Raw genomic sequence first — 24,945 nt, 5'->3', positions numbered from 1 at the left:
GAGATGGGGGGGAAAGGAGATGGGGGGGAAAGGAGATGTGGGGGGGAAAGGAGATGGGGGGGAAAGGAGATGGGGGGAAAGGAGATGGGGGGAAAGGAGATGGGGGGAAAGGAGATGGGGGGAAAGGAGATGGGGGGAAAGGAGATGGGGGGAAAGGAGATGGGGGGAAAGGAGATGGGGGGAAAGGAGATGGGGGGAAAGGAGATGGGGGGGAAAGGAGATGGGGGGGAAAGGAGATGGGGGGGAAAGGAGATGGGGGGGAAAGGAGATGGGGGGGAAAGGAGATGGGGGGGAAAGGAGATGGGGGGGAAAGGAGATGGGGGGGGAGGGGAAAGGAGATGGGGGGGGAGGGGAAAGGAGATGGGGGGGGAGGGGAAAGGAGATGGGGGGGGAGGGGAAAGGAGATGGGGGGGGAGGGGAAAGGAGATGGGGGGGGAGGGGAAAGGAGATGGGGGGGGAGGGGAAAGGAGATGGGGGGGGAGGGGGAAAGGAGATGGGGGGGGGGGGGGAAGGAGAAGGGGCTGGGCCCGAGACTTTGGGCAGGGCCCGTCCCCAGCACCAGATTTACAGGTAGGTGGCGTAGGGTTGGGTCGGGGGGAGTGCGGATCGGAGGGGGGTGGTGGGAGGGAGGTTCGGTTCGGTTCGGGGGGAGGGAGGGAGAGGGAGGTCATGTCGGGTCCAGTCGGGGGGGGGGGGGGGACGGGGGGGGAAGCGGAAGTCGGGTCGGTGTCGGGTCCGGTCCGGAGGCGGAAGGCGTGGAAGCGTGAGTCGGGTCGGGTCCAGTCCGGAGGGTCGGGTCGGGTCCGGTCCGGGGGCAGGGGGGGAAGCGGGAGTCGGGTCCGGTCTGGAGGCAGGGGGCGGGAAGCAGGTGTCGAGTCGGGTCGGGAGGAAGCAGGAGCTGGCCGTGGGAGGAGCCTTATTCACGCAGCCCCAGTGAGGCCATTGGGCCAGGGCTAGTGGCTGCGTGCTTCGGGCCCCTCCCACACAGTTTCGGGCGCCTGGAGCTACTGCACATGCGTGCCCACTGTCGCGCGCATGTGCAGAGGTCCCGGCACTGTTTTCAGCGCAGGGACCTGGCTCCGCCCCCTACAGCTCCTGCTGCGCTGCGCCGAGCTGCAAACGACCTGCAGGGAGCTGGAGAATCTGTAAGTTTTTTTTCGGCGCACTTTGTGGCGCGAAAAACGGGCGTCCAGGTCGGGACTGCGCCGTTCTAGGCGCGGCTCGAAACTTGGGCCCATGAATAGTAAAAATTCTCTTGGTTTTCTTAAAAATGTTCAGACAACCATTAAAGCTTTTTTTTACAAAAACACACCATCGGGAAAATCACAGAGGTAAATTATGGGGATTGGAGGGGGGCGGGCAAGAGGTAAAATTGCAGGAAGGATGGAATTCATTTGAATTGGTTGGGGGCTAAAAGATTGTGTTAGAATGTAGAAAGTACCATTGGGCGGTATTTAAATTAGTTAAGAAAGGAGATACCATAAGCTCATACTATGTGAAGTCCCACCAGAACTTCAAAGCTAATGATTTACTTCGGGTGAACCACAAAAGGCATGCACATAATTCCTTGAAATGTTTTTATATTAATGTTCAATTGGAAATAAAATGCTGCAATTACAGGCATACACTAAAGGATTTAGATATTAAAGGCATCTTAAAGTTGGTTGAAGTGGAAAGATGGTTGAAAGCATACAAGGACTCAAACAATAGGTTGGGTGACAAGGGATGGGGGTGTAGAATTATTAGTAAAAGAGGACATATCTGTGACTAAACAGAGCATTGGTCAGCAGAAAGGAGCTGAAATGGCTTGGGTGCAGCTGGCCCAAAGGAGGCTTGACAAAGTGGATGCAGAGAGGATGTTTCCACTGATGGGGGAGACTAGAACTAGAGGGCATGATCTTAGAATAAGGGGACGCCCATTTAAAACAGAGATGGAGAAATTTCTTCTGAGGGTTGCAAATCTGTGGAATTCGCTGCCTCAGAGAGCTGTGGAAGCTGGGACATTGAATAAATTTAAGACAGAAATAGACAGTTTCTTAAACGATAAGGGGATAAAGGGATATGGGGAGCAGGCAGGGAAGTGGAGCTGATCTTATTGAATGGCGGAGCAGGCTCGAGGGGCTGTATGGCCTACTCCTGTTCCTATTTCTTATATTCTTATACTATAGATTACCAGGCCAACAGATTCAGCAAGATAGGAAACTTTGTGATCAACTCAGAAAAGCAGAAGTGTAGTGTTATCATGAAAGTTTTTAACCATTTGTTCATGCATTTATCTGTTGAGAGCAGCCAAGTTAAGGGTAAAGTATGAAGTAATCCAGCTCGAACTACTTTTACGGCAGCTGTGTACAATGCTGAGTGAGTCTCACACATTTGCCACAATGCTACAACCGGTTTCCGAGCTACATTCATACAAGTCTGACTGGTAGCTTCCTTGTTGGTAGATGATGTGTGGGACCAAATAAATGAGAAAAACGGAGGAAGTACGGGTGCAGCGGTTAAAATCCGGAACCCTCGGGACCGAGGCCATTCTGGATTCCAGGCTTTCGATTTGTTTTCTGACGTCACAAATCTGGAATGTCAGAAGTGGGGTGGGGGGGGGGGGGGGGGGGTGGTGGGGGAGAAGGAGGGTTCCGCCGAGGAGCTGTTCGGGCCTCCTGGGCCCCACCGAGTAGGGCGTTGGGCGGGGGCCAGCGAGGAGGCCCTGAGGTAAGGACAGCAGCGGTGAGGCGAGGTGAGGTGAGGCCCGACAGAGGCGGGGCCCCAACGGTAGGGTCAATGGGTCCGGATTTTGGAACATTTTACAGATTCCAGACGACCCTGCCACCTATCGTCCCGGAGTCCGGATTGCGGAACATTCCAGCGCTCCGGATTTTCTGGAAGAATGCCATTTTAATGATACCTGTGAAATGTGCACAAACACAAATCATGAAGGAGAGATTTTAGTGAGAAGGTCAAGAAAATGTATTCGAGAATGAAGTCAAGGATGGAAAGGCACTGCACAGATCTTTTGTAGTTTGCTCCATGCACCATTCCAGTAAACGGATTTCCAGCATGGGACCTTGGTGCCCATTATAAGTCAAATCTCAGGGTGGCTTCCATCGGCTAAGCTCTTTTCTCATCTTGGTAGACTACTAATCTTCATACATCCAAGATTAGCCAAAACAGGTCAATGCAACACATTCATTTCTAGCCACCTACAAGAAGCCATGGAGTAATACGGCAGTCTGTCATTCACCATTGTGTGCTTGTCTAAAACTAAAACGGTGGCACAATCTGAGTAACTCACCTCCTTGAGGCAGCTAAGTGGCTGGACCATGGGTTTCTCCACTGAAAAGATCAGTTTTACTTCTTTGCCCTAGTCTATGGGATGTGCACCCTCTATTCACACTCTGCCCCTCTATTCAGTACCCGAGCTGATAACTGACAAAGACTTCATCAACTTGGGATTTTTATTCAAATCATTCAGTTTGGGAGTGCACAACTGCTCAAGTTACAAGGCGGCCAATATTCAACATTTCTAACCACCCTGATACCAACTGTTTAAAAGGAACCAAAGAAATAAATACAACTGCAATTACTAGATATTGACATTAGCTTAACATTAAATAGCAAGGAAATAAATGACAATTCCCTGATTACAAGATCGATGGTGGTCACAAGTATAAAAAGAAAATCTGGGGTTGAGAATTACTCAAAGAATAGTGAGAATGAGTGGAAATGGCATGACGCAGGATACAAATTGCAAATGGCCATATCAAATGGATGTCATTCAATGGGTGCAGAGATACACATCATACAAGGTATATCCACTATACAAGATATGTGACAGCTGATGGTTTAAAAAATATATATTGCATGGGCACAACAACAACTTGCGTGTATATAGGGTGTTAGTAAAACATCCCAAGGAGCTTACAACAGGATGCAACTGAGCACTACTGTCTGAGGACAGATATCTTGTTAAATCGACAAGTAGTGATTGCTGGAAAATGGGAAAACTTGTAGAAAGTTCAATACTGTCCACGAGAGAATAGTGTGTAGCTTTGCTGCTGGTAATCCAAGTTAATGTTGAAGTGCATCAAATTATTGAGAGCAAGAGGCAGCTCTCAATGGGTAATTCAATTGAGATGCTTAGATGACCAACCCATAAGAATGAAACCCTGTTTGCTGTTTAAAAATATTCTAACATTTGACTTTTATGAAGACGTTAAAGACAGTATAATGTAGAAGAAGGGTAGTAATAACAAATGACAGCAAAATAGAATCTGAGGATAAATGGCACAAAATAACTGGCAAATTACCAAGAATAAAATTATTCACCATGTAGAATACAGAAATTATTAGCTGTGACACATAGCATATTATTTGACAAACCTACTGGAGTTTTTTGAGGATGTAACTGATAGAATAGATATAAGAGAACCAGTGGATGTAATGTATTTGGATTTTCAGCAGGCCTTTGATAAAGTCCCACATAAGAGGTTAGTGTGCAAAATTAAAGCATAAGATTGGGGGTAATGTATTGGCATGGATTGAAAATTGGTAACTGACAGAAAACAGAGTAGGAATAAACGGATCTTTATGAGGAGGATGCAAAGCCACTGCAAGGCGATTTAGATAGGTTGAGTGAGTGGGCGGATGGACGGTAGATGCAGTATAACAAGGATAAATGTGAAATTATCCACTTTGGTTGGAAAAACATAAGGACAAAGTATTATTTAAATGGTGATGGCTTGGGAAGTGTCGATGTACAGAGGGACCTGGGTGTCCTTGTACACCAGTCATTGAAAACATACAGATGCAGCAAGCAGTTAGGAAGACAAATGGTATGCTGGCCTTCATTACAAGAGGATTTGAGTACAGGAGCAAGGATGTCTTGCTGCAGTTATATAGGGCCTTGGTAAGACCGCACCTGGAGTAGTGTGTTCAGTTTTGGTCTCCTTACCCAAGAAAGGATATACTTTCCATAGAGGGAGTGCAGCAAAGGTTCACCAGACTGATTCCTGGGATGGCAGGACTGTCGTATGAGGAGAGATGGGGTCGACTAGGCCTGTATTTACTAGAGTTTAGAAGAATGAGAGGGGATCTCATTGAAACGTATAAAATTCTGACTGGGTTGGATAGATTGGGTGTGGGAAGGATGTTTCCCTGGGCTGGGAAGTCTAGAACAAAGGGTCACAGTCTCAGGATATGGGGTAGGAAATTTAGGACTGAAATGAGGATACATTTTTTCCCCACAGAGGTTGGTGAATCTGTGGAATTCTCTACCACAGAAGGCCGTGGAGGCAAAGTCACTGAATATATTTAAGAGGGAGATAGATAGATTTCTAGAAACAAAAAACATCAAGTGTATGGGGAAAAAGAAGGAATATGATGTTGAGATAGAGGATCAGCCATGATCATATTGAATGGCGGTGCAGACTCGAAGGGCCAAATGGCTACTATTTTCTATGTTTCTATTCTTACTGTACCGATTAGAAAGGGTAGAATTAAAATAAAATTTAGAGACTGAAAAAAGTTTCCTTTGAAGGTTTATGCAGTCATCCAATTAGATACTGTTGAAAAGGCTTTCATAGAATGAGTTCAGGGCCAGAACTCCCTAGATGTCATAAAAAATGGGTTTCACAAAAGAGGGGTTAAAAATCAATATTTGCCAGTAAATATCCTGGCTTTAAGCTAGGTAACCCGAAGGACTGAAACTGCTTGGAGAATTTCCCCAAAGAAATCTGCTTTGCAAATGCATCAAGCTCCAAGAGATCGAACAGTTAAAAAGGTGATTACTGTGAAACTTGTCATACCATCTATTGGAAAGCTGCAGCAAATATAAGCACCCGTTCACAGGTAACAATTCCTACTTTAAGTAACACAGGAGCTGATTTTAATGCAGCAGGAGCAATTTAACGTGACTAATTTTATCTGGAAGAGGACATTGTTAACCTGTGGAAAAACTTGATGGCTGGAAGAGCAGTTACAGCTCTTCAACTTGAGAAGCACAATTATCTCCGCCCCTGCCTCAGCTCATCCGCTGGTGAAACCCTAATCCATTCCTTTACCACTAGACTGGACTCTCCTGACTGACCTCCTACTTTCTATCCTCTGTAAACTTTGAGATGATCCAAAATAGTGCTGCTGTGTCCTAACTCGCACTAAGTCTCGCTCACCCATCACCCCTGTGCTGACTGACCTCCATTAGCTCCTGGTTAAAGCAATGCCTCGATTTTTAAAATCTCATCTATGTTTTCAAATCCCTCCTTGGTCTCACTCCTCCCTATCTCTAATCTCCTCCAGCCCTACAACCCTCCCATCTGCACTCCTCCAATTCTGGCCTCTTGACCATCCCCGATTTTTTAAATCGCTCCACCATTGGCGGCCGTGCCTTTAACTTCCAAGGCCCTAAGCTCTGGAATTCCCTCCCTACCTCTCTTTCCTCCTTTAAGACGCTCCTTAAGATCTACCTCTTTGACCGAGCTTTTGGTCATCTGCACCAATGTCTCCTTATGTGGCTCGGTGTCAAATTTAGTTTGACAACAGTCCTGTGAAGCACCTTGTGACGTCTTGCTACGTTAAAGGCGCCCTATAAATGCAAAATGAAGCTACTCCCCATCTGCATCTTAAATCAACAATGTATTGAAATTAAACATCAAAGCCATAGCACTGCCAGCTGACAAAGCCACTGCTTTGCAATGAAAACTGCTAGCTTCATCAATTGTGAACTTTAACTGAAAATGTTGACCACTAGAGATGGACTTTGATAGTTTGTAAAAGAGTTTTCCTTCTCATGGAACAGCAGGAATGTGTCTGTATCTCAAAGTATACACTGGCCTGTGTGCTGCTGAAGGCCTCTTCATTTTTCAACTCCAATTTTTTAAGATTTATTTTTATATACGAGAAGCAAAATTGAAAATCTGAATATGACTTACATAAGGCTGAGACTCCAAAGTATCTGTATTCACCACAACAGGGGGTGGGTTAGCCTTTAAAGAATGAACAAGAAGGCACAGTTAAAACATGTCAGAAATGCAATCAATAAATTATTACAGCTATTTCAATTTATAAAACCTGAAATTTAATATTGCATCGGTTTCAGCCATTCTTTCCCAATCAAAAGTGGCCAAAATAATTGTGAATTACAACATAATCCTGCCATTTCTGGCTAGGAAACAAAACAGTGCTTCAGTTTATACAAATTTCTTCATGCGAATCTCCTAGCTTTTTCCTGTTTAAATTGGAATTCTGTTCTGAATTCAATTCAAAGTGAACAAAGCACTTTGGTGTTCTAGTGCTCCGTGGCTTGTTAGGATATGGGTTTAAAAGCACATAGAAGTCACAACACAGAAACAGGTCATTTGGCCCAACTTGTCCGTGTCAGCAAATAGTTGTAATCACATTTACCCACTCTGTTCCTATCTCCCTTCAATCTCTATTCCTTCATCCACCTCCACCTATCCAGTCCAATCTTGAATGTTGACAGTTTCTGCTTCAACTGCTAACCTTGGTAGTGAATTCCACAGCCTGACATGTCTGTGTGTGAAGAAGTTTCTCCTACCCTCTGTTCTAATTCTTACATTTAATCTTTTATCTATGGACCCTCATTCTTGACCCCCCCAAAAACTGGAAACAGTCTGCTTCTATCTATCTATCCTGCCCCATCCTGTCATGATTTTAAAAATAACTGTATCGCCCCGTAATCTGCATTGTTTCGACGAAAAACAACCTGAACTTTTCAAGTCTTTCTTAATTTTTGTATTTCGTCATGCGCTGCACCCTCTCCAAAGCCTCAATATTCTTCCTACAGTGTGAAGCCCCATGCTACACACAGTGCTCGGAGAACAAGGTTTTATGTAGATGCATCATTGCCTCTTAAGCTTTATACCTCATGATAAAATCTAGAATTTTGTTCTTTTTTAAAAAAAAAAACAGCTTTATCAACACGAAGTGCTGTGTTGAATGCTCTTCGAACATGTACTCCTAAGTCCTCCTGCTCTTTCACAGCATCGGAGCATAATTAATGTTACTTTGTTTTAACCAAAATGCATCACTTCACACTTACTGACATTGAATTCTATCTGCCACTGTTTCGCCCATTCACCCATTTTAATATTATTTTGCAGTTTTCTTTGGTCTTCTAAACCATCATCTGCAAATGTTGGCACCACTCCCTCTGGATCTATATCCAAATCATTGATATGTGCAGTGAACAGAAGTGGCCCCAGAACGGACGGTCATTTAAGACTGAGATGAGGAGGAATTTCTTCACTCGGAGGTTTGTGAATCTTTGGAATTCTCTGCCCCAAAGGACTATGAATGCTGAATCGTTGAGTATATACAAGGATGAGATAGATAGATATTTGGCCTCTAGGTAAATCAAGGGATATGGAGATCGGGCAGGAAAGTGGAGTTGAAGTTGAATATCAGCCATGATCTTACTGAATGGTGGAGCAGACTCGAATGGCTGTATGGTCTACCCCTGCTCCTAATTCTTATGTTCTTAAACATTTTGTTTACTGTTGATGTTAATCTAACTGGATTTGAACCGGATTCGAGCAGAGTCCTTCAAAGGGACAGATGTAGAAGAGGGCAAGTAAACTTTGCAACATCTGTTTAGAGATCACAAAAGGCAGAGGCGAGGGAGTAAATTGCCTCTCAATATGAGAATATTTTGAGAGATGCAAGAGGGGTTGGAATAGTGAAAAAACAAAAACTCCTTGGACTGATGCATCCCTGTTGAAAAATTCAAGATAAATAATTCACCCATAGAGCCTTTTGAAGATATAAAGAGTGCTTTTTCATTTATCTGTTCTTTCATTTTGAGAAATGGGAAATTTTGTACATTAATAATTCAGTTAAATCGTCTTTGTTTCACCTATCTGGGCCAAATGTAATTAATATTTATAACCAATGTATTTACTCATTAGAATACTGCAAAAGTTACTGCAGTAAAGTTCCTCCTCCTAGTGACTGAAAAAAGGACAAAGCTGCTTGATCTGTTTAAGATCTGCATCAGAAAGAGTCCATTTGAAGGTGATATTTTTAGAATTTATTATATTCTGCAAGAAGTTTTAAAATCAATATTTATTAACCAGATAAATAATTAAATGATGTAACTCAGCAGAAATTGTGCCAATCCAACTATTGAAGTAAAACCTCCAGTTGTGGAGAGTTTTACCAAGATGGCTATTTGAGTTGCATTAGTCAGGAACTCTGATACTGTTTGCATGGACAAGAAAGCAGTCAAGCACTGGCACATGAGTAAAATGGAAATAGTCAACCCAAGCTTGATTTCATGATCACCTGCATGCAAAATTCCATTCTTATCCAGAAAAGGGGGAGAGTAAATCTTTAAACATTCCAATCCTTTCAGCATGCATAGTTTTTTTGGCGTAAGAGAATCAAGATGCTAAAGATTTAAACATTTCAAACTTAAATGAAAAGAAAATGAAAGTAATTTTCCCTTTTAAATGGTGCTCTGTGCATATTTTAGGTTGCAAAGTGCCATCAACAACTGTGTGATTTGAATGCCTGATGCTTATTTGAATCACGGGTATCCAAGCTTTTATCCTCATGAGCCACATTGGCCTGTTTCATGGAGCCCTGGGTGTCCCGTGTCCAGCTTAAATCTTTGTTTCTGTTTATTTGCACATATATCAAGTTTCTGGTACTAATGGATCATGCCGTTCAGATGTCGATTTTATCCACCAATGAGAAACAGGGCTAGAAACAATCCTTTCCAAACTTCCAGGCCCATGAAATTCAAATAGGACAAATCAGCAAATTAAAAACCTAAGTGCAATTAGTTTGAACTTCCTGGGCTTCAAAGGACAGATTGCCAGGGCATGGGAGTTGCGTTTGATTCTAGGGCTGCAGAGTAAAGTCACCCCTGATTTGAATTATTTAGATTCAAAATATACGAGTCTGAGGGGGAACAGGCCATGAAAATGCACAAATCCACGTTCTAAAACTCTGTTTCAACAGCATGGGCACGCGACATTTTTTTGGGTTGGACTCCCAACAAATTTGCTTAAGAGTTTCAAATGCTTATTCACATCTTTGCCTTCTCTATATTCTGTGACACTGGTTTGATTTGTGCAAACATTTGTGCTTTCCCATCACAGATTTCATTTGTACATTGAGTTCAATCGGTTTTCAAATAAAACTTCAAAAGAACCAGATTTTGCTTGTTGCCGCGATCAAATTACTCTTTCTGTAACACCTTTGCCTCTCATCATATTCCCGAGGTGGGCAGCCAGAACCATTGAGCAAAGTAGATGTTCAACTGAGCTTTTCATAAACTCTGGGCGCCAAGCACGATTAGTGAGATCATTAATATTTTTAATGTAATCATTAGAACAAAAGGGCCAGACAACCAGCAGGTCAACACTCTGGAGCGAAAGAGTGAAGAGTTTAACTCCAGATTGGTGCGGTGTACTTTGAGCCAAAGTTGACATGTCTCCATGGTTCCATTTGCTCACCTTAGGTACCAGTGATCTACAGAACATTATACAAGATTAAACAATGCACAAAATAAACTTAGAATATACAACAAAATCAAAACATTCAAAAAGAAAAAGAAAAAGGAACAAAACCTGTTGACTGTCAGACGCGAAGACACTGGCATCAGCAGGGACTGGCATAACAGGGATCACAGGGATTACAGGAGTAGAGGGAGGAGTAGCCTCTATCTGCTAAACAATAGCAAGGGATCAAATTTCAAGGCACACAACTGCATAGCAAAATATTTAAGCAAATCTAACTGAGCACAATAAGCATATACCAAAATCTTACTGCTTAATTTCAAACAACAAAAAAAAAGAGAAAACAGCCGATAAAATCTTGTGGGTTTTTTGGGAGGAGGAATAGGGAGAAGAAAAAATGAAATGTTAACCAGTTGTGGAAGATCCAAGTTAAAATAGTCAGTTCCCATTACAGTTCAAATAGCTACTGCCTCCAGCCATAAGAAAATCAGCTGCACTCAACCCCCAAAGGTATAACGGCATACACATGCAAGATTTTCAAATACAGTACAGCTTCTGAAATACAATATGAAATATATATCCATGTCCCAGAGTGAAATTGTAATCTAAAGCAATGAGATTTTAAATCTTATTGCATTCAAGGTGGGCGGGTGGGAAACATTCTTTATATGTGACATATTAACCAATTTAATCCAATCAGGTTTCAAATGCAATTAAAATCAAACTATTTTAAAGTTATTGGACAGTAGAAAACAATTTCCTCTGTGATGCATGTTCGATTTCAAAGATCAGATAATTAGTTTAAGTTAGGTGAGTGATTAAGTTGAGGTTTTAAAAGCTTGAAATGTCAATATAGGCTATAACAATAACATTGTAAAATTTAACATTCCCTATGCTGCCTGGTATTTGAAAAGGGCCAAAATGTAAACTTCAAACTGGATGTGGAAAATATATGAACTCTGGCAAGATATTTGATCGACATTAACATCCACAAAAATGCATCATTCATGCAGTACTGGTGTGCTTACACCAGATGTGGCTACTGCTTCTATAATATATAGCAATGACTTCAACAGCGAGGCAACAGAAATTCTCCCATCTGGTCCTACTGTTTAGTCGGTGGTAATTTTTCAATTAGCTTTAGATTGCAGGAAACATGTCCCCATTTGTGAATCTTCCTTATGGCGTTTCTTATTGTCTCTCCAGTCTTCAAACTTAACACTTTGGTGTGTGATGCAAGTACTGTGGGGATTGAGGAGTGAAAACAAGAAAGGCTGGAAAGATGGAGTTGAATCAGTTATGCATTTGATTTAAAAAATGCATCAAAAAACCTTAACCCTCTTTAAAAACAGCTAATCTAATACAGATATTAGTTTTATGACCAGCATACATCACTACAATATTTTGATTTCAATCAGTAATTTAGTTTGATGAGTATTACTTTCAGCATCTAGTGCTTCCGAAACATTTTAGAACACAGCAGCACTCAAGAATCTGAATACATTCATTGGCTGCAATTATCTCAGTGTAAGGGGTCTGTTACTAGTGGATTGCACAAATATAATACAGTAATATTAAAAAATATTAACTCCCACGTGAAATATCCAATGCAAAGAACTTCAAATATGTTTTCCTCGTATGGAATCAGTGGATATTTGGCTTCAATCAAGCAAGAAAGAATGTTGCATTTATATAGTGCCTTATCAAACTTTTCAGAAACATCCCAAAGTTCTTTACATACAATGAATTACTTCAAAGTGCAATAACTAATAATCATCATAGGCGGTCCCTCAAAACAAGGATGACTTGTTTCCACGCCAAAAAAGGATGAGTTCACAGGTGCTTCAATGAAGGACCCGAACTACATCCTCAAGGGTGGAAGATACCTGTGCGTGGATTTTTTTAATGTGTGGTGGCCGTTGCACACCAGCCACCACACGGGCTTGACAGAGCGAGGTCTTGGTCCAGTGGCAAGGATTACCCAAGACGACTGGAGACCAGCTCTGCTGCACGGACCGAGTGCGCACACATATCACAGGGTGGGCTGGCCTGTGCTGCCCCTGTGCCCTGTAGGTAAACACGACAGCCATTTTGCACACGGCAAGATACAAGAAACAACAATGAGATTAATGACTACTGGCTGAGAGAAGAATGTTGGCTAGGACACCAAGAGAACGCCCTGTTTCTCTGAGTAGTGCAATGATATCTTCTATCCGCACTTAAAAGCCAAACTAATGAAACATTATGTACTCAAACCTGGAGAAAGCCACAACTTGTTAGAGACAAGAAATTTTAGGTATGATCTTCCATAACCATCAAGTTACAGTAGATTGTTCCTTTTAGGACAAAATACTTTGTACATTTATAACATATCCAGTTCGACATAATATGACATTCCCTTATCTGAAAGGAACTGCCTTACACTTGCACTACAATTTTATCAGTCTTACTAATCTGATTTGATTAGGTTGATTAAATTCCAGCCTTATTTTACAGCATTCAAATAGGCAGCTGCAGAACAATACAAAGCACAAATGAGCAGATGGCCAATATACCTGTAGGGAACTATAGTTGTCTTAGGATAAAAGCATCAACCAAGAACCTTTCTCTCAGCACGTTGAACTAATTAGGAACAATGACCTTTTTATAAAGGCACTGTAAATAAAACTAAAATCTAAATGAAACAAGTAAATGTAACAGAAGGTATTATAAACATATGTACTGCAATATTGTATAAGGATGGAGTGAACATAAAATCTAGATAGGAGTTCCCTGGCTGGGACTAACATTTGTCTCAATCCATTTGATAGGAAGCAATTAAAATACGAATGGTTTCGGACAGTCAAGTTTTCAAACAACAGAAATGCCGTATTTTGCACCAAATCATTTCAGTGAATTAACTCCTCGAATGAATGTTGCACAACTCATTCATTTTATTCTACACTTCCCGACAAACAGCCACCACACATACAACTAATGTAAGTTTTACATAACTCATTCCATCAGTAAGATAGCATTACAAAATCTACAAATAAAATAGATGTTACCCTTTATAAAGTTTTAAATAACTCCAGTTCACTATTGAGTTAGTTTTTTTTGCAATTATGATGTTGGGGGGGTGGGGGGAGGGGGGGTGCGCGACGGGCAGGGGCTAAGGGAATGCAACAATACATATCCTCCCAGGTTGCACGTAATGCTTGGTCACCGAGAGCTGCTTAGAGAAGGGCAACAGAGTGGGAGGTCTTCCTCTCATGTGGTTCCACTGACCTAAAAGTATTAACAATTTGTATTTATATAACACCTTTAACGTAGTGAAATGTCCCAAGGTGCTTCACAAGTGTATTATGAGATAAAACATTTAACACCGAGCAGCATAAGTAGAAATTAGCACAGGTGACCAAAAGCTTGATCAAAGAGATAGGTTTTAAGGAGCGTCTTGAAGGAGGAAAGAGAGAGATAGATAGAGAGGCAGAGAGGTTTAGGCAGGGAGTTCCAGAGCTTGGGGGCCTAGACAACAGAAGGTTGAGCGATTATAATCAGGGATGCTCAGGAGGGAAGAATTAGGGGGGGGGGCGCAGATATCTCAGGGGGGGGGGGGGGTTTGTGGGGCTGGAGGAGATTTCAGAGATAGAGAGGGGCGAGGCCATGCAGGGATTTGAAAATAAGGATGAGAATTTTGAAATCGAGGCATTGCTTAACCAGAAGCCAATGTAGGTCCATGAGCACAGAGGTGATGGCTGAGCGGGACTTGGTACGAGTTAGGACACCGGCAGCCGAGTTTTGGATCACCTCTAGTTTACGTAGGGTAGAATGTGGGAGGCCAGCCAGGAGTGCGTTGGAAGTCAAGTCTAGAGGTAACAAAGGCACAGATGTGCTGAGGCAAGGGCGGAGACGGACGATGTTGCAGAGGTGAAAATAAGCAGTCTTAATTATAGAAACATAGAAAATAGTCTGCACCACCATTCAATACGATCATGGCTGATCGTCTCTCAAAACACCATATTCCTGCTTTTTTCCCCATACCCCTTGATATCTTTCGTGTCTCGAAATCTATCTATCTCCCTCTTAAATATATTCAGTGACTTGGCCTCCACAGCCTTCTGTGGTAGAGAATTCCACTGGTTCACCATCCTCAGTGAAACAATGCATCCTCATCTCAGTCCGAAATCTCCTACCCCATATCCTGAGACTGTGACCCTTTGTTCTAGACTTCTCAGCCAGGGGGAACATCCTCCTCGCATCCAGTCTATCCAACCCAGTCAGAATTTTATACGTTTCAATGAGATCCCCTCTCATTTCTTCTGAACTCTAGTGAATACAGGCCTAGTCGACCCAATCTCTCCTCAAACGACAATCCTGCCATCCCAGGAATCAGTCTGGTAAACCTTTGCTGCATTCCCTCTATGGCAAGTATATCCTCTCTTAGGGAAGGAGACCAATACTGCACACAATACTCCAGGTGCGGTCTTACCAAGGCCCTGTATAACTGTAGTAAGACATCCTTGCTCCTGTACTCAAATCCTCTTGCAATGAAGGCCAACATACTATTTGCCTTCCTAACTGCTTGTTGCACCTGCATGTTTGCTTTCAGTGACAGGTCCCTTTGTACATCGACACTTCCCAAGCCATCACCACTTAAATAATAAATGTCATTATGTTTTTCCTACCAAAGTGGAAAACTTCACATTTATCCACGTTATACTTCATCTACCATGTGTTTGCCCACTCACTAGCCCCAAGTTTCCACATGATTTGCTCCTGATTTTTAGGAGCAACCGGTGTAGAACGGAGTATCTTAGAAATCGGAATTCTCCACATTTAGTTTGCTCCAGTTCTCGCCAGGTAGAACAGTTTCACTTTGGAACAGAATTTTTTTTTCAAAAGGGGGCGTGTCCGGCCACTTACGCCTGATTTCAAAGTTTCGTGAGTGAAAACTTACTCCAAACTAACTTAGAATGGAGTAAGTGAAGATTTTTGTACGCTCGAAAAAACCTTGTCTACACTTTAGAAAATCAGGCGTAGGTTACAAATTAGCCGTAGGGAACGAGGTGGGGGGGGAGGGGGGGGGGGAAGGGAAGTCATTAAATTCTACAATCAATCCTTAGTTATACTTATACAAATATTATACAAATAAATCCAACCTGAATAAAAATTTATAAGCAAAGAAAAGATTAAATTAACCATGTTCCTACCTGTGTGAAAGTGCTTCAGGCAGGCCTTTCATGTTGGAGACAGGCGGCGGTGTGGCGTCAGTGTCTCGACGGCAGTGGCAGCAAGCTTCGAGCTGAGCTGCAGTGCTTGAGGCAGGCCTTCATTCTCTTCGTGGCTGGCCGCGAAGAAGCAGCACCAGACGATCCGAGGCCATTCGGCCATGAGATATCAGCGGCGTCAGTGGCTGGCCGGCAGCCGAAGAATCAGCGGACCGATGTGAGGCCATTCGGCCATGAGATATCAGCGGCGTCAGTGGCTGGCCGGCAGCCGAAGAATCAACGCAGGACACACGCAGCTCATTAAGGTTCTTGAGGCCATTCGGCCACGCTTTAGGGGCGGCGTCAGTGGCTGGCTGGCAGCCAAAGAATCAGCAGCGGACGGACGTGAGGCCATTCGGCCATAGGATATCAGCGGCGTCAGTGGCTGGCCGGCAGCCGAAGATACAGCAGCAGCCTTCGAGCTGTGAGGGGGACTGAGGCCATTTGGACAGGGAGAGGCAGCCACATCGACAGTTTTATATTTAAATTTGCAGAATGGGTGCTGCATTGTCAACACCACGTATTATTGCAAAGTTGAATTGGCACTCTTATTTCTCCAAACACACAGTCCTTAATTTGCATGAACAAATGCAGCACTGGTTCTGCAAGTTTAGCAGTGAAAAGCTGAACTCACTGATTTCAGCAGTGCTGCTAAAAGCACTCCCTCACACACAGAAATATCAAAAAAAATTAAATTACAAGCCTTTGCAGGGGTCCAAGAAACAAATCTTCACTTTTTCTGCAGTATTTTTAAAAATGGCCGCGTGCCAATGTTTGTGTGAGACTGCGCGTGCGCGCACGCTCCAACGTGCACGCGCAGGGTTGCCGGCGCCACGAAGGCTAATTTAAATTGTACCCGCCCCCTGCTACTTAGAAAATCGGTGCGAGTGTTAGGCTCCGCCCCTGCTGCGAAGAGCGCGCCGCGCCGAGCAGACATCGAGCTCCATATCGGATTTTTTTTTAGGCGCCGTTTTCGGCGCGAAAAACAGGCGCCCAGCTCGGAGGTGCGCCGTTTTTGCCGCGGCACGAAACTTGGGGCCACTCTACCTATCTAAATCACCTTGCAGCGTCTTTGCATCCTCCTCACAACCCCATCTAGCTTTGTGTCGTCAGCAAACTTGGAAATATTACATTTAGTCCCCTCATCCAAATCATTTATATATATTGTGAATAGCTGGGGCCCAAGCATTGATCTCTGTGGTACCCCACTAGTCACTGCCTGCCACCCCAAAAAAGACCGGTTTATTCCTACTCTGTTTTCTGTCAGTTACCAATTTTCAATCCATGCCAATACATTACCCCCAATCTTATGCTTTAATTTTGCACACTAACCTCTTATGTGGGTCTTTATCAAAGGCCTTCTGAAAATCCAAATACACTACATCCACTGGTTCTCCCTTATCTATTCTATCAGTTACATCCTCAAAAAACTCCAGTAGGTTTGTCAAATATGATTTTCCTTTCATAAATCCATGTTGACTTTGTCTCATCCCGTTGATATGATCTAAGTGTGCCATTATCAAATCCTTTATAATAGACTCTAGCATTTTCCCTACTACTGATGTTAGGCTGACCGGTCTGTCGTTCCCGGTTTTCTCTCTCCCTCCTTTTTTAAATAGTGGGGTTACATTTGCCACCCTCCAATCTGCAGGGACTGTTCCATAATCTATAGAATTTTGGAAGATGACAACCAATGCATTTGTTATTTCCATGGCTACCTCTTTTAGTACTCTGGGACACAGATCAGGCCCTGGGGATTTATCGACCTACAGTCCATTAGTTTCTCCAGCACTATTTTCTTACTAATAATCATTTCTTTTCATTCCTCTTGCTCACTAGACCCTTGGTTCCCTAGCATTTCTGGGACGCTATTTGTGTCCTCTTCCATGAAGACAGAACCAAAGTATTTGTTTAATTGTTCTGCCATTTCCTTGCTCCCCATTATAAATTCTCCCATTTCTGTCTGTAAAGGACCTACACTTGTCTTCACTAATCTTTTTCTTCTTACATGCTTGTAGAAACTTTTGCAGTCGGTTTTTATGTTCCTTATGCTGCGGATATGTGGATATGTGGTCAAAAGCTAATTTCAAGGTCAAATATAACATCAAGGTTGCTATCAGTGTGGTTCATCCTTAGACAGAAGTTGAATAGAAAAGTTGGAGTCAGTAGCTAGGGAATGGAGTTTGTGGTGGGGACTGAAAATAATGGTTTCAGTATTCCCAATATTCAATTATAGAAAATTTCTGCTCATCCAGAACTGGATGTCGGACGAGCTGTTTGACAATTGAGAGACCGGGGAGGGGTTGAGAGAAGCAGTAGTGAGGTAGAGCTGGATGTCAAGTGGGAACAGACCCTGTGTATTGAATGATGTCACCAAGGGGTAACATGTCGATGAGAAAAAGGAGGTGGCCAAGGATAGATCCTTGGGGAACACCAGAGGTAACGATATGGGAGTGGGAAGAGAAGCCATAGCAGGTGATTCTCTGGCTACGATTAGATAGATAAGAATGGAACCAGGCGAGTGCAGCCCCACCCAGCTGGAAGACGGTGGAAAGGCGCTGGAGAGGAGAGAGTGGTCGACCGTGTCAAAGGCTGAAGAAAGTCAAGAAGGACGAGGAGGCATAGTTTGTCTTTGTCACAGTCACAAAGGATGTTATTTCTGACCTTGATGAGAGCCGCTTCAGTACTGTGGCAGGCGCGGAAACCGGACTGGAGGGATTCAAACATGGAATTGTGGAAAAGATGGGCACAGATTTAGGAGGCAATATGTTCAAAGACTCGAGAGAAAAGGGAGGTTGGAGATGGGCCAGTAATTTGCAAGGACGAAGGGGTTGAGGGTTGGTTTTTGGAGGAAAAGGGTGATGACGGCAGATTTGAGGGAGAGGACAGAGAACCGTTAACAATGTCAACTAACATGGGAGCCAGAAAAGGAAGTTGGGTGGTCAGCAGTTTAGTGGGAATAGGGGGTCAAAGGAGCTGGAAGTAGGTCACATGGACGTGGTGAACTCAAAGGTCATGAGGAGAAATGGAAAAAAAAATGGAGAAAGACATGAGGTCAGGGTTAGGGCAGGGGGGATCCTTAGAGGAAGTTTGCCCCGGTGAGCTCGGGGAAGGAAGGGACGAGGCAGAGGTGGCCGAATGGACAGCCTCAATCTTAGAGACAAAGAAATCCATGAGCTCCTCACACTTATTGTTGGAGATGATACAAAGGAGCAAGTTGTGAGGAGAACACAAATAATCTGCAAAGGGATATAGACAGGCTAAGTGAGTGGGCAAACATTTGGCAAATGGAGTATAACATGGGAAAATGGGAGGTTATCCACTTGAGCAGGAAAAATAAAAAGTTGTTTATTTAAAGAGAAAGAAATTGCAAAGTGCTGCAGTACAGAGGGACCGGGGGGTCCTTGTGCATGAAACACAAAAAGTTAGTATGCAGGTACAGCAAGTAATCAGGAAGGCAGATGGAATGTCGGCCTTTCTTACAAAGGGGATGTATAAAAGCAAGGAAATCCTGCTACAACTGTACCAGAGTACTGCGTACAGTTTTGGTCTCCTTATTTGAGGGAGGATATACCTGCATTGGAGGCAGTCAGAGAAGGATCACGAGGTTGATTCCTGAGATGAAGGGGTTGACTCATGAAGAAAGGTTGAGCAGGTTGGGCCTATACTCATTGGAGGTCAGAAGAATGAGAGGAATCTTACTGAAACATATAAGATACTGAGGGAGCTCAACAAGGTAGATGCAGGGAGGATGTTTCTACTCATGGAGGAATCTAGAAGTAGGGGGCATAGTTTCAGAATAAGGGGCCACCCACTTTGAACTGAGATTGGGAGAAATTTCTTCTGAGGGTAGTAAATCTGTGGAATTCTCTGCCCCAGAGAGCTGTGAAGGCTGGATCATTGAATATATTTAAGGTGGAGATAGACAGATTTTGGAGTGATCAGGGAGTCAAGAGTTATGGGGAGTGGGCAGAGAAGTGGAGTTGAGCCCAAGATCAGATCAGCCGTGATTTTATTAAATGGCGGAGCAGGCTCGAGGGGCCAAATGGCCTACTCCTGCTCCTTTTTCTTATGTTCTTACATGAGGGTGGAGACTGGGAAGAGGGGTTTAAAAAGACGGTTAGCAGTGAAGAATAGAAGTCGGGGTTTATTGTTACGTTCCAGAATGATTCTGGAATAGTGAGCAATTTTGGCAGATGAGAATTAAAGCCAATAATTGACAGCAATGTAGGAATTTTTTTTAATGATAAAACAATGCATCAGTTCTCTTACATCATAAAATCCAACATACCTCGAATGTCCTGGGCCATCTCTGTAGCCCTACTTCCCATGTTCAACAGCACTGGAAAGCAGGGCTCGTGCAATAGTAGAAAAGCCAATTCAAAAAAATATTTTTCTATGTTACAAAATGATGCCCTATCTTCAATCAAAAACAAGGCACTAAAATTAATCCAATCACATGGACCAGACAATGTTCATAAACTACTTTACATTCAACAGTTCAAAGCTCAATTTTTTTGTTTAAATGAATGGCGTTTAAATGAAAGTAACAGCTTCAGAGGGTAAATAAAACAAAATGTTAAAACATTACTGTAGCTCGATGTAGTCTCTTTTGTGTTACTTTGTTCCTAGCAAGGAAGGTAAAGCCAAATATTGGGGACCCTGCAATGTCTAGACACAATAAGAGAAAAATATATAAAAATGTCACTCCACTAAACAGAAATAAAACTTCTCCCTCTCTTCTCACGTCATCTAAGAGAGACAGACAGAAAGCGCACATATCGCTTTCACTTGGGAAGGGGAGAGATATCCCCATCCTGGAGAAAGGGAGTCAACCAAAGATTAACATTAGACCAGTCAGCATCAGGCCAATACGAGATGAAACAGGAAAGATGAGACAAGTAAAATTAAGTTTCAAGATTTTTTACAATATCAATTCTAACGTAGTTTAACGCTCAAAACAATGGGATTGAAATCATGTCAGCAGCTGGCCAATGGAAAGCCCATGATCAAACACTGCTCCAACAATAGGGAATGTCTCTGCCCAGCTTGGTAATCCTAAAACGTCCCACTTTCACGGTCTAATCAAACCTACTATCTAAACATCCGATGTTAATTCTGATAAGTAGCCAGAAACACAAACGTTCAGTCTTCCTACAAGCCTAGTCAACATTCAAGTCTTGTTGCGATGGACAACACTGTTGCCCAATTACCTCAGCTCTGCAAAGTATACAGGCACGGCTGGTCTCGGAACATTTTTCTCTGCCAAATAACTTGTTTTCAATAAAATGTACCAATTTCACTGATTAAAAAACAAAATACTATTTCAAAACACATCATTGCATCTCCCCCCCCCCCCCCATTTTATCGTATAGCCCAATTCAGGAACCAGTGGCCTGTTCACTCTCTTGGGCACAAGGGAGAGAGAACAGGCAAGACTTTAAAAAAATATATAAATGGTGCACCTTTTTGGGGGGGCGGGGGGGGGGGGGAGAAAAGAGGGAAGGGAAAATAAATAGGAAAGAATGTTATTCCTTTCTTGGGACACAGAACTTTGTTTCAATAACCAGGGAAAACAGAGTACTAAGCTAATTTTAAAAAAAAATCATATCGCGTTTGTCTGACTGAAACATTTACAATATTTAGACTCAGTACAAAAAGCAGCATCTCCCTTTGGCAAAATACTGCTGGGTCCCCTTGGGTTTTAGATCACAAAATGCTGTATAAAAAGCATCCCAAACCAAAGACCTACTTACAAAATCAAGTGTTTTAACAATTCACTTAGCTCATGAGTGACCGACAGCATAAGTTTTGAAACTGGATTGTTGAACCCTAGGGAGTCAATAAGAGGGTCCCAGCAGGCTCCCGATGCCGTGAGATTTCCGTCCAGCCATCAGATTTGTGTTTTATGTACTTACTAGTTTTGTTGTTGCATGTTAATAAAACAAAGTTTCTTTTGGGTAGGTAATATCATTTGACAATTAGAATTACAGGGATCTCTGGGATAGTGCCAATAATTTGAGGATGTTACCCCACACAGCAAATCTTGAGAACCACCTCACCATGTGTTACCAGTATCAGCTTCAAAATGTGCAAAATTTATTAATGGATTTAAGTCCTTCTTTACTGAAATCCTGATCTGAGCCAGTAAAGGAGGAATACACTTAGTTGAGGTTGCAGGGCAGGGGGAGGGAAACAGGAAGGAGGGAAAAATCAGAAGCAAGAGTCAAGCATGGGCAGTCTTTGGTACTTCCTGACAGCTGGATAAAGGGCACTGGCAGCAGAATGAAGGGGGAGGCCATGCACCTGCCCTCTTAGTTTCAGGCATCAGGCCAGTCAGACAAAATAAGTAGCAAGGCTGCAAAAAAAGATAAACTTCCCCAAATAATAAAGTTTTAAAATATTAGCTTTGCTGCAAACTACACAATAAAAAGCTGTGCTTCCAAGTGAATAAGTCAAGAATTCAACACAGCTTCTAGGTATTGAACACTGGACTCAAAACCAAAACACACTCCTATAATTAGAATTGATCGACTCCATTGATCAGGGAGCAATGGTTATTCCACGGTCTGCACTGTTGTGTGTGTACATACTAAAACTGTACTGACATTACCACAAAGTACAGCAAACAGTTCCACAGACACTGACCTGATCAAAAGAACGCGTTGACCATGAGCTGTCTGACCACCAGTCGCTAGTCGCTTTCAATTTGGCAGTACTTTTAGTAGGGCTTTTCTTAACACTGTCACGCAGGTTTGTAAACTTGCCTCTGTGTTTAGTCGAGGACACAGGGAGAGTCGCAGAGGTGTAGTACTTGTGTGTAGTCAAGTGCTGCTGTTGAGGCTCCAGATATTGCTGTCTCGGATTCACTTGCAACCTTGGGTTACTTGAAAAATGAACTAATCTCCCCAGTTCACAACCTTCTGGCACACCACAAGAGTATTCGTGTTTGTAACAGTAAGTCGTCATTTTGCAGCTCGAGGAGAGAGAAATAAACTATTTTGTGGAACAAAAAAAAAATTCTTCCCGTCTTGCCAGGTCAGGCAGAAAATAAATCAAAATATTGCAACGTTGGAGCATTTATCAGAGGAGTACACTGCGAGGAAAAGCAGAGAAGCAGAATCTGATCCTAGCCAGTAACTCTCTCCAATTAATGAGCACCAATGGGCACTGCACATGACAGCCCTCTTTTTCCAGGCATGAATAATCAATGCGCAGCACAGATTTTTTATGTGGGTGGCAAAGGTCACCTTGCATATATATTCCTGACACATTTTAACATGCAACCATCCCACAAGAAACTTACACTTATCACCATTGCCACCCCCATCCACGAGAAAAAAATCTTGCTGTTAAAGGTGCTGCAGTTATAGAATTGTTGGCTTTTAAACCAAGCATTGTATTTTACACCCTTTTAAAAATGAAAATTCCCCAATTATAAACAGCACATTTCGAAGGAAGCCTTGGGATTTATTGTGAGTTATGGGAAACTATTTAATTCAGTCTTCACAGATTGAATGGAGCAGAGAAATAAGAGCATTGAAATAGACCGCAGTCCTTTGCAGTTTTACATTCCCCAATTCTATAGTTAAAACTGTATAACCCCCCCCACCCCCAATTCAATCAATAATCTAAATACACAATTAAAATTCTCCAATTCACTGTGCAGTAATATGCCAAATATGAAGCATAGAATCTTGATATTGTTAGTCTCATGTGCAATGAAGATAATATGAATATATAGTTACATCAAGAGTTAGATACATCTCATTGAATAGTCACAATAAAGTAACTACAGTATTTTGTTAAAATTCTGCAGAACATACACAATATCACAGCTCTAAAACAAAGCATCAGCAGCTACATCGGGGAGTTCGAATAATGGAGAGTCAGCTGGTACGGGCAGTTTAGAGATGAACCGAAACTGACAACAATCCCCACTAATCACCATGGAGCTGCCACAGCTCATCTTGCTTGGTACATAGATGTAATCAGAGGCAACAGTAGCCGCACTCTAATACAATATTCAAAGCAGTATGAGCCAGGAGGAGGAGAGGATAAAAAGCCAAAGTGGTCCAGACTCTGCCAGCAGCTTACAGAATTTTCCACAGTTTTGTGACGGATAACAGCAACATGCAAGTGGAAGCAGATATGCGGATGTGGAATAACGCCAAGACTCAAAAAGCAATCCCTATAATATGGGCTCAGTTTATTTCCTAGTAATCTGCTATTTAGAACAAAAAGCTGAACACTTTAGTACTCAGTGATATTCAGGTCCCAAATGATCCTTTCATAATCATGAGATGACCTCTAGCCACTCAGCATCTTTGTCATAAAATGGCGAGAGAAGTGAATTATTTTCAAAATGGAAAGAATGATAAACAGATGACCGTGAATTTAGACAACACCACAGTCTGGTCCTGCCATCAGTTGTTCCATTGATAATATACTTGTTTGTAGTAGTTTCACAGTTTGTGTCAAGGTTCTTGCTGAATTTGAAAATAAAGTAGAAAAGTGAAATATAATGTGACTCATTGAGGGGCTACCCAACTATCAAAAATCTTACAGCTTCATGAAGAAGAAAACGATTAATGCCATCATTACAGAGCTAGCATTCAATATCATGCAGCTTGAGGAATAAACTTTCTGTATGTAAAATTAATCATATCCATACAGATAGATTACTTCATTTCAATTCACGGAAGAAAACTGCATAATTGCCATGTGAGAGATTTGGGTAACTTCACACTTGTGAAATAATTTGCAACTACCAAACATTCTTAATATTTCAAACCAGTATGTCTGTTCCTGGATAGGCCGAGTTTGAATTGGAATAACAGGATTTCCTGCAGTAGTTGTTCAGCTGAATTTTAAATACATGATTGCACACATAGTAAGTTCTCTTTCTCTCCCTTTAAGGTCTTCCCTAGTTAAGGAGGTGGGCTTATTGCTTCATTCTGTAGCTGAACAACTCTGGTTGGACGTATTCCTGGAGGTTTCATCACATGACCTGCTTTATCCAGCCACCCCACCCCCACACTCCCACACCCAACACGGCCATCCTCACAGTGCGCTGCCTTCCCATGCCAACTGGGAAATAAACAGACTCTTGGGGCTCAAGTTTCGGCCCCAGTTGCTCCTATTTTTTTGGAGCAACTAGTTTAGAATGGAGCATCTTAGAAATTGCAATTCTCGGCATTTAGTTTGCTCCAGTTCCAGTG

General features: G+C 42.6%; 1 protein-coding gene across 7 annotated transcripts in view; it reads right to left on the bottom strand.

Annotated features, from left to right (window-relative positions):
* LOC139266063 (disks large homolog 1) overlaps positions 1-24,945 on the bottom strand; it is a 493,057-nt gene that overhangs the window by 180,248 nt on the left and 287,864 nt on the right. For 6 of the 7 annotated variants that reach the window (XM_070883900.1, XM_070883901.1, XM_070883903.1 and 3 more), the window contains 2 exons: positions 10,587-10,685; positions 6,924-6,977 (listed from right to left, as the gene is read on the bottom strand). In XM_070883900.1, coding sequence (XP_070740001.1) covers positions 6,924-6,977; positions 10,587-10,685 — 153 coding nt within the window. The remainder of the gene's footprint in view (positions 1-6,923; positions 6,978-10,586; positions 10,686-24,945) is intronic. The other variant, XM_070883902.1, reaches the window with a different exon arrangement.

This window comes from Pristiophorus japonicus, chromosome 6, assembly GCF_044704955.1.
Source record: "Pristiophorus japonicus isolate sPriJap1 chromosome 6, sPriJap1.hap1, whole genome shotgun sequence".
Classification (NCBI taxonomy): Eukaryota; Metazoa; Chordata; class Chondrichthyes; family Pristiophoridae; genus Pristiophorus; species Pristiophorus japonicus.
This window is presented reverse-complemented; position numbering and strand designations above follow the sequence as displayed.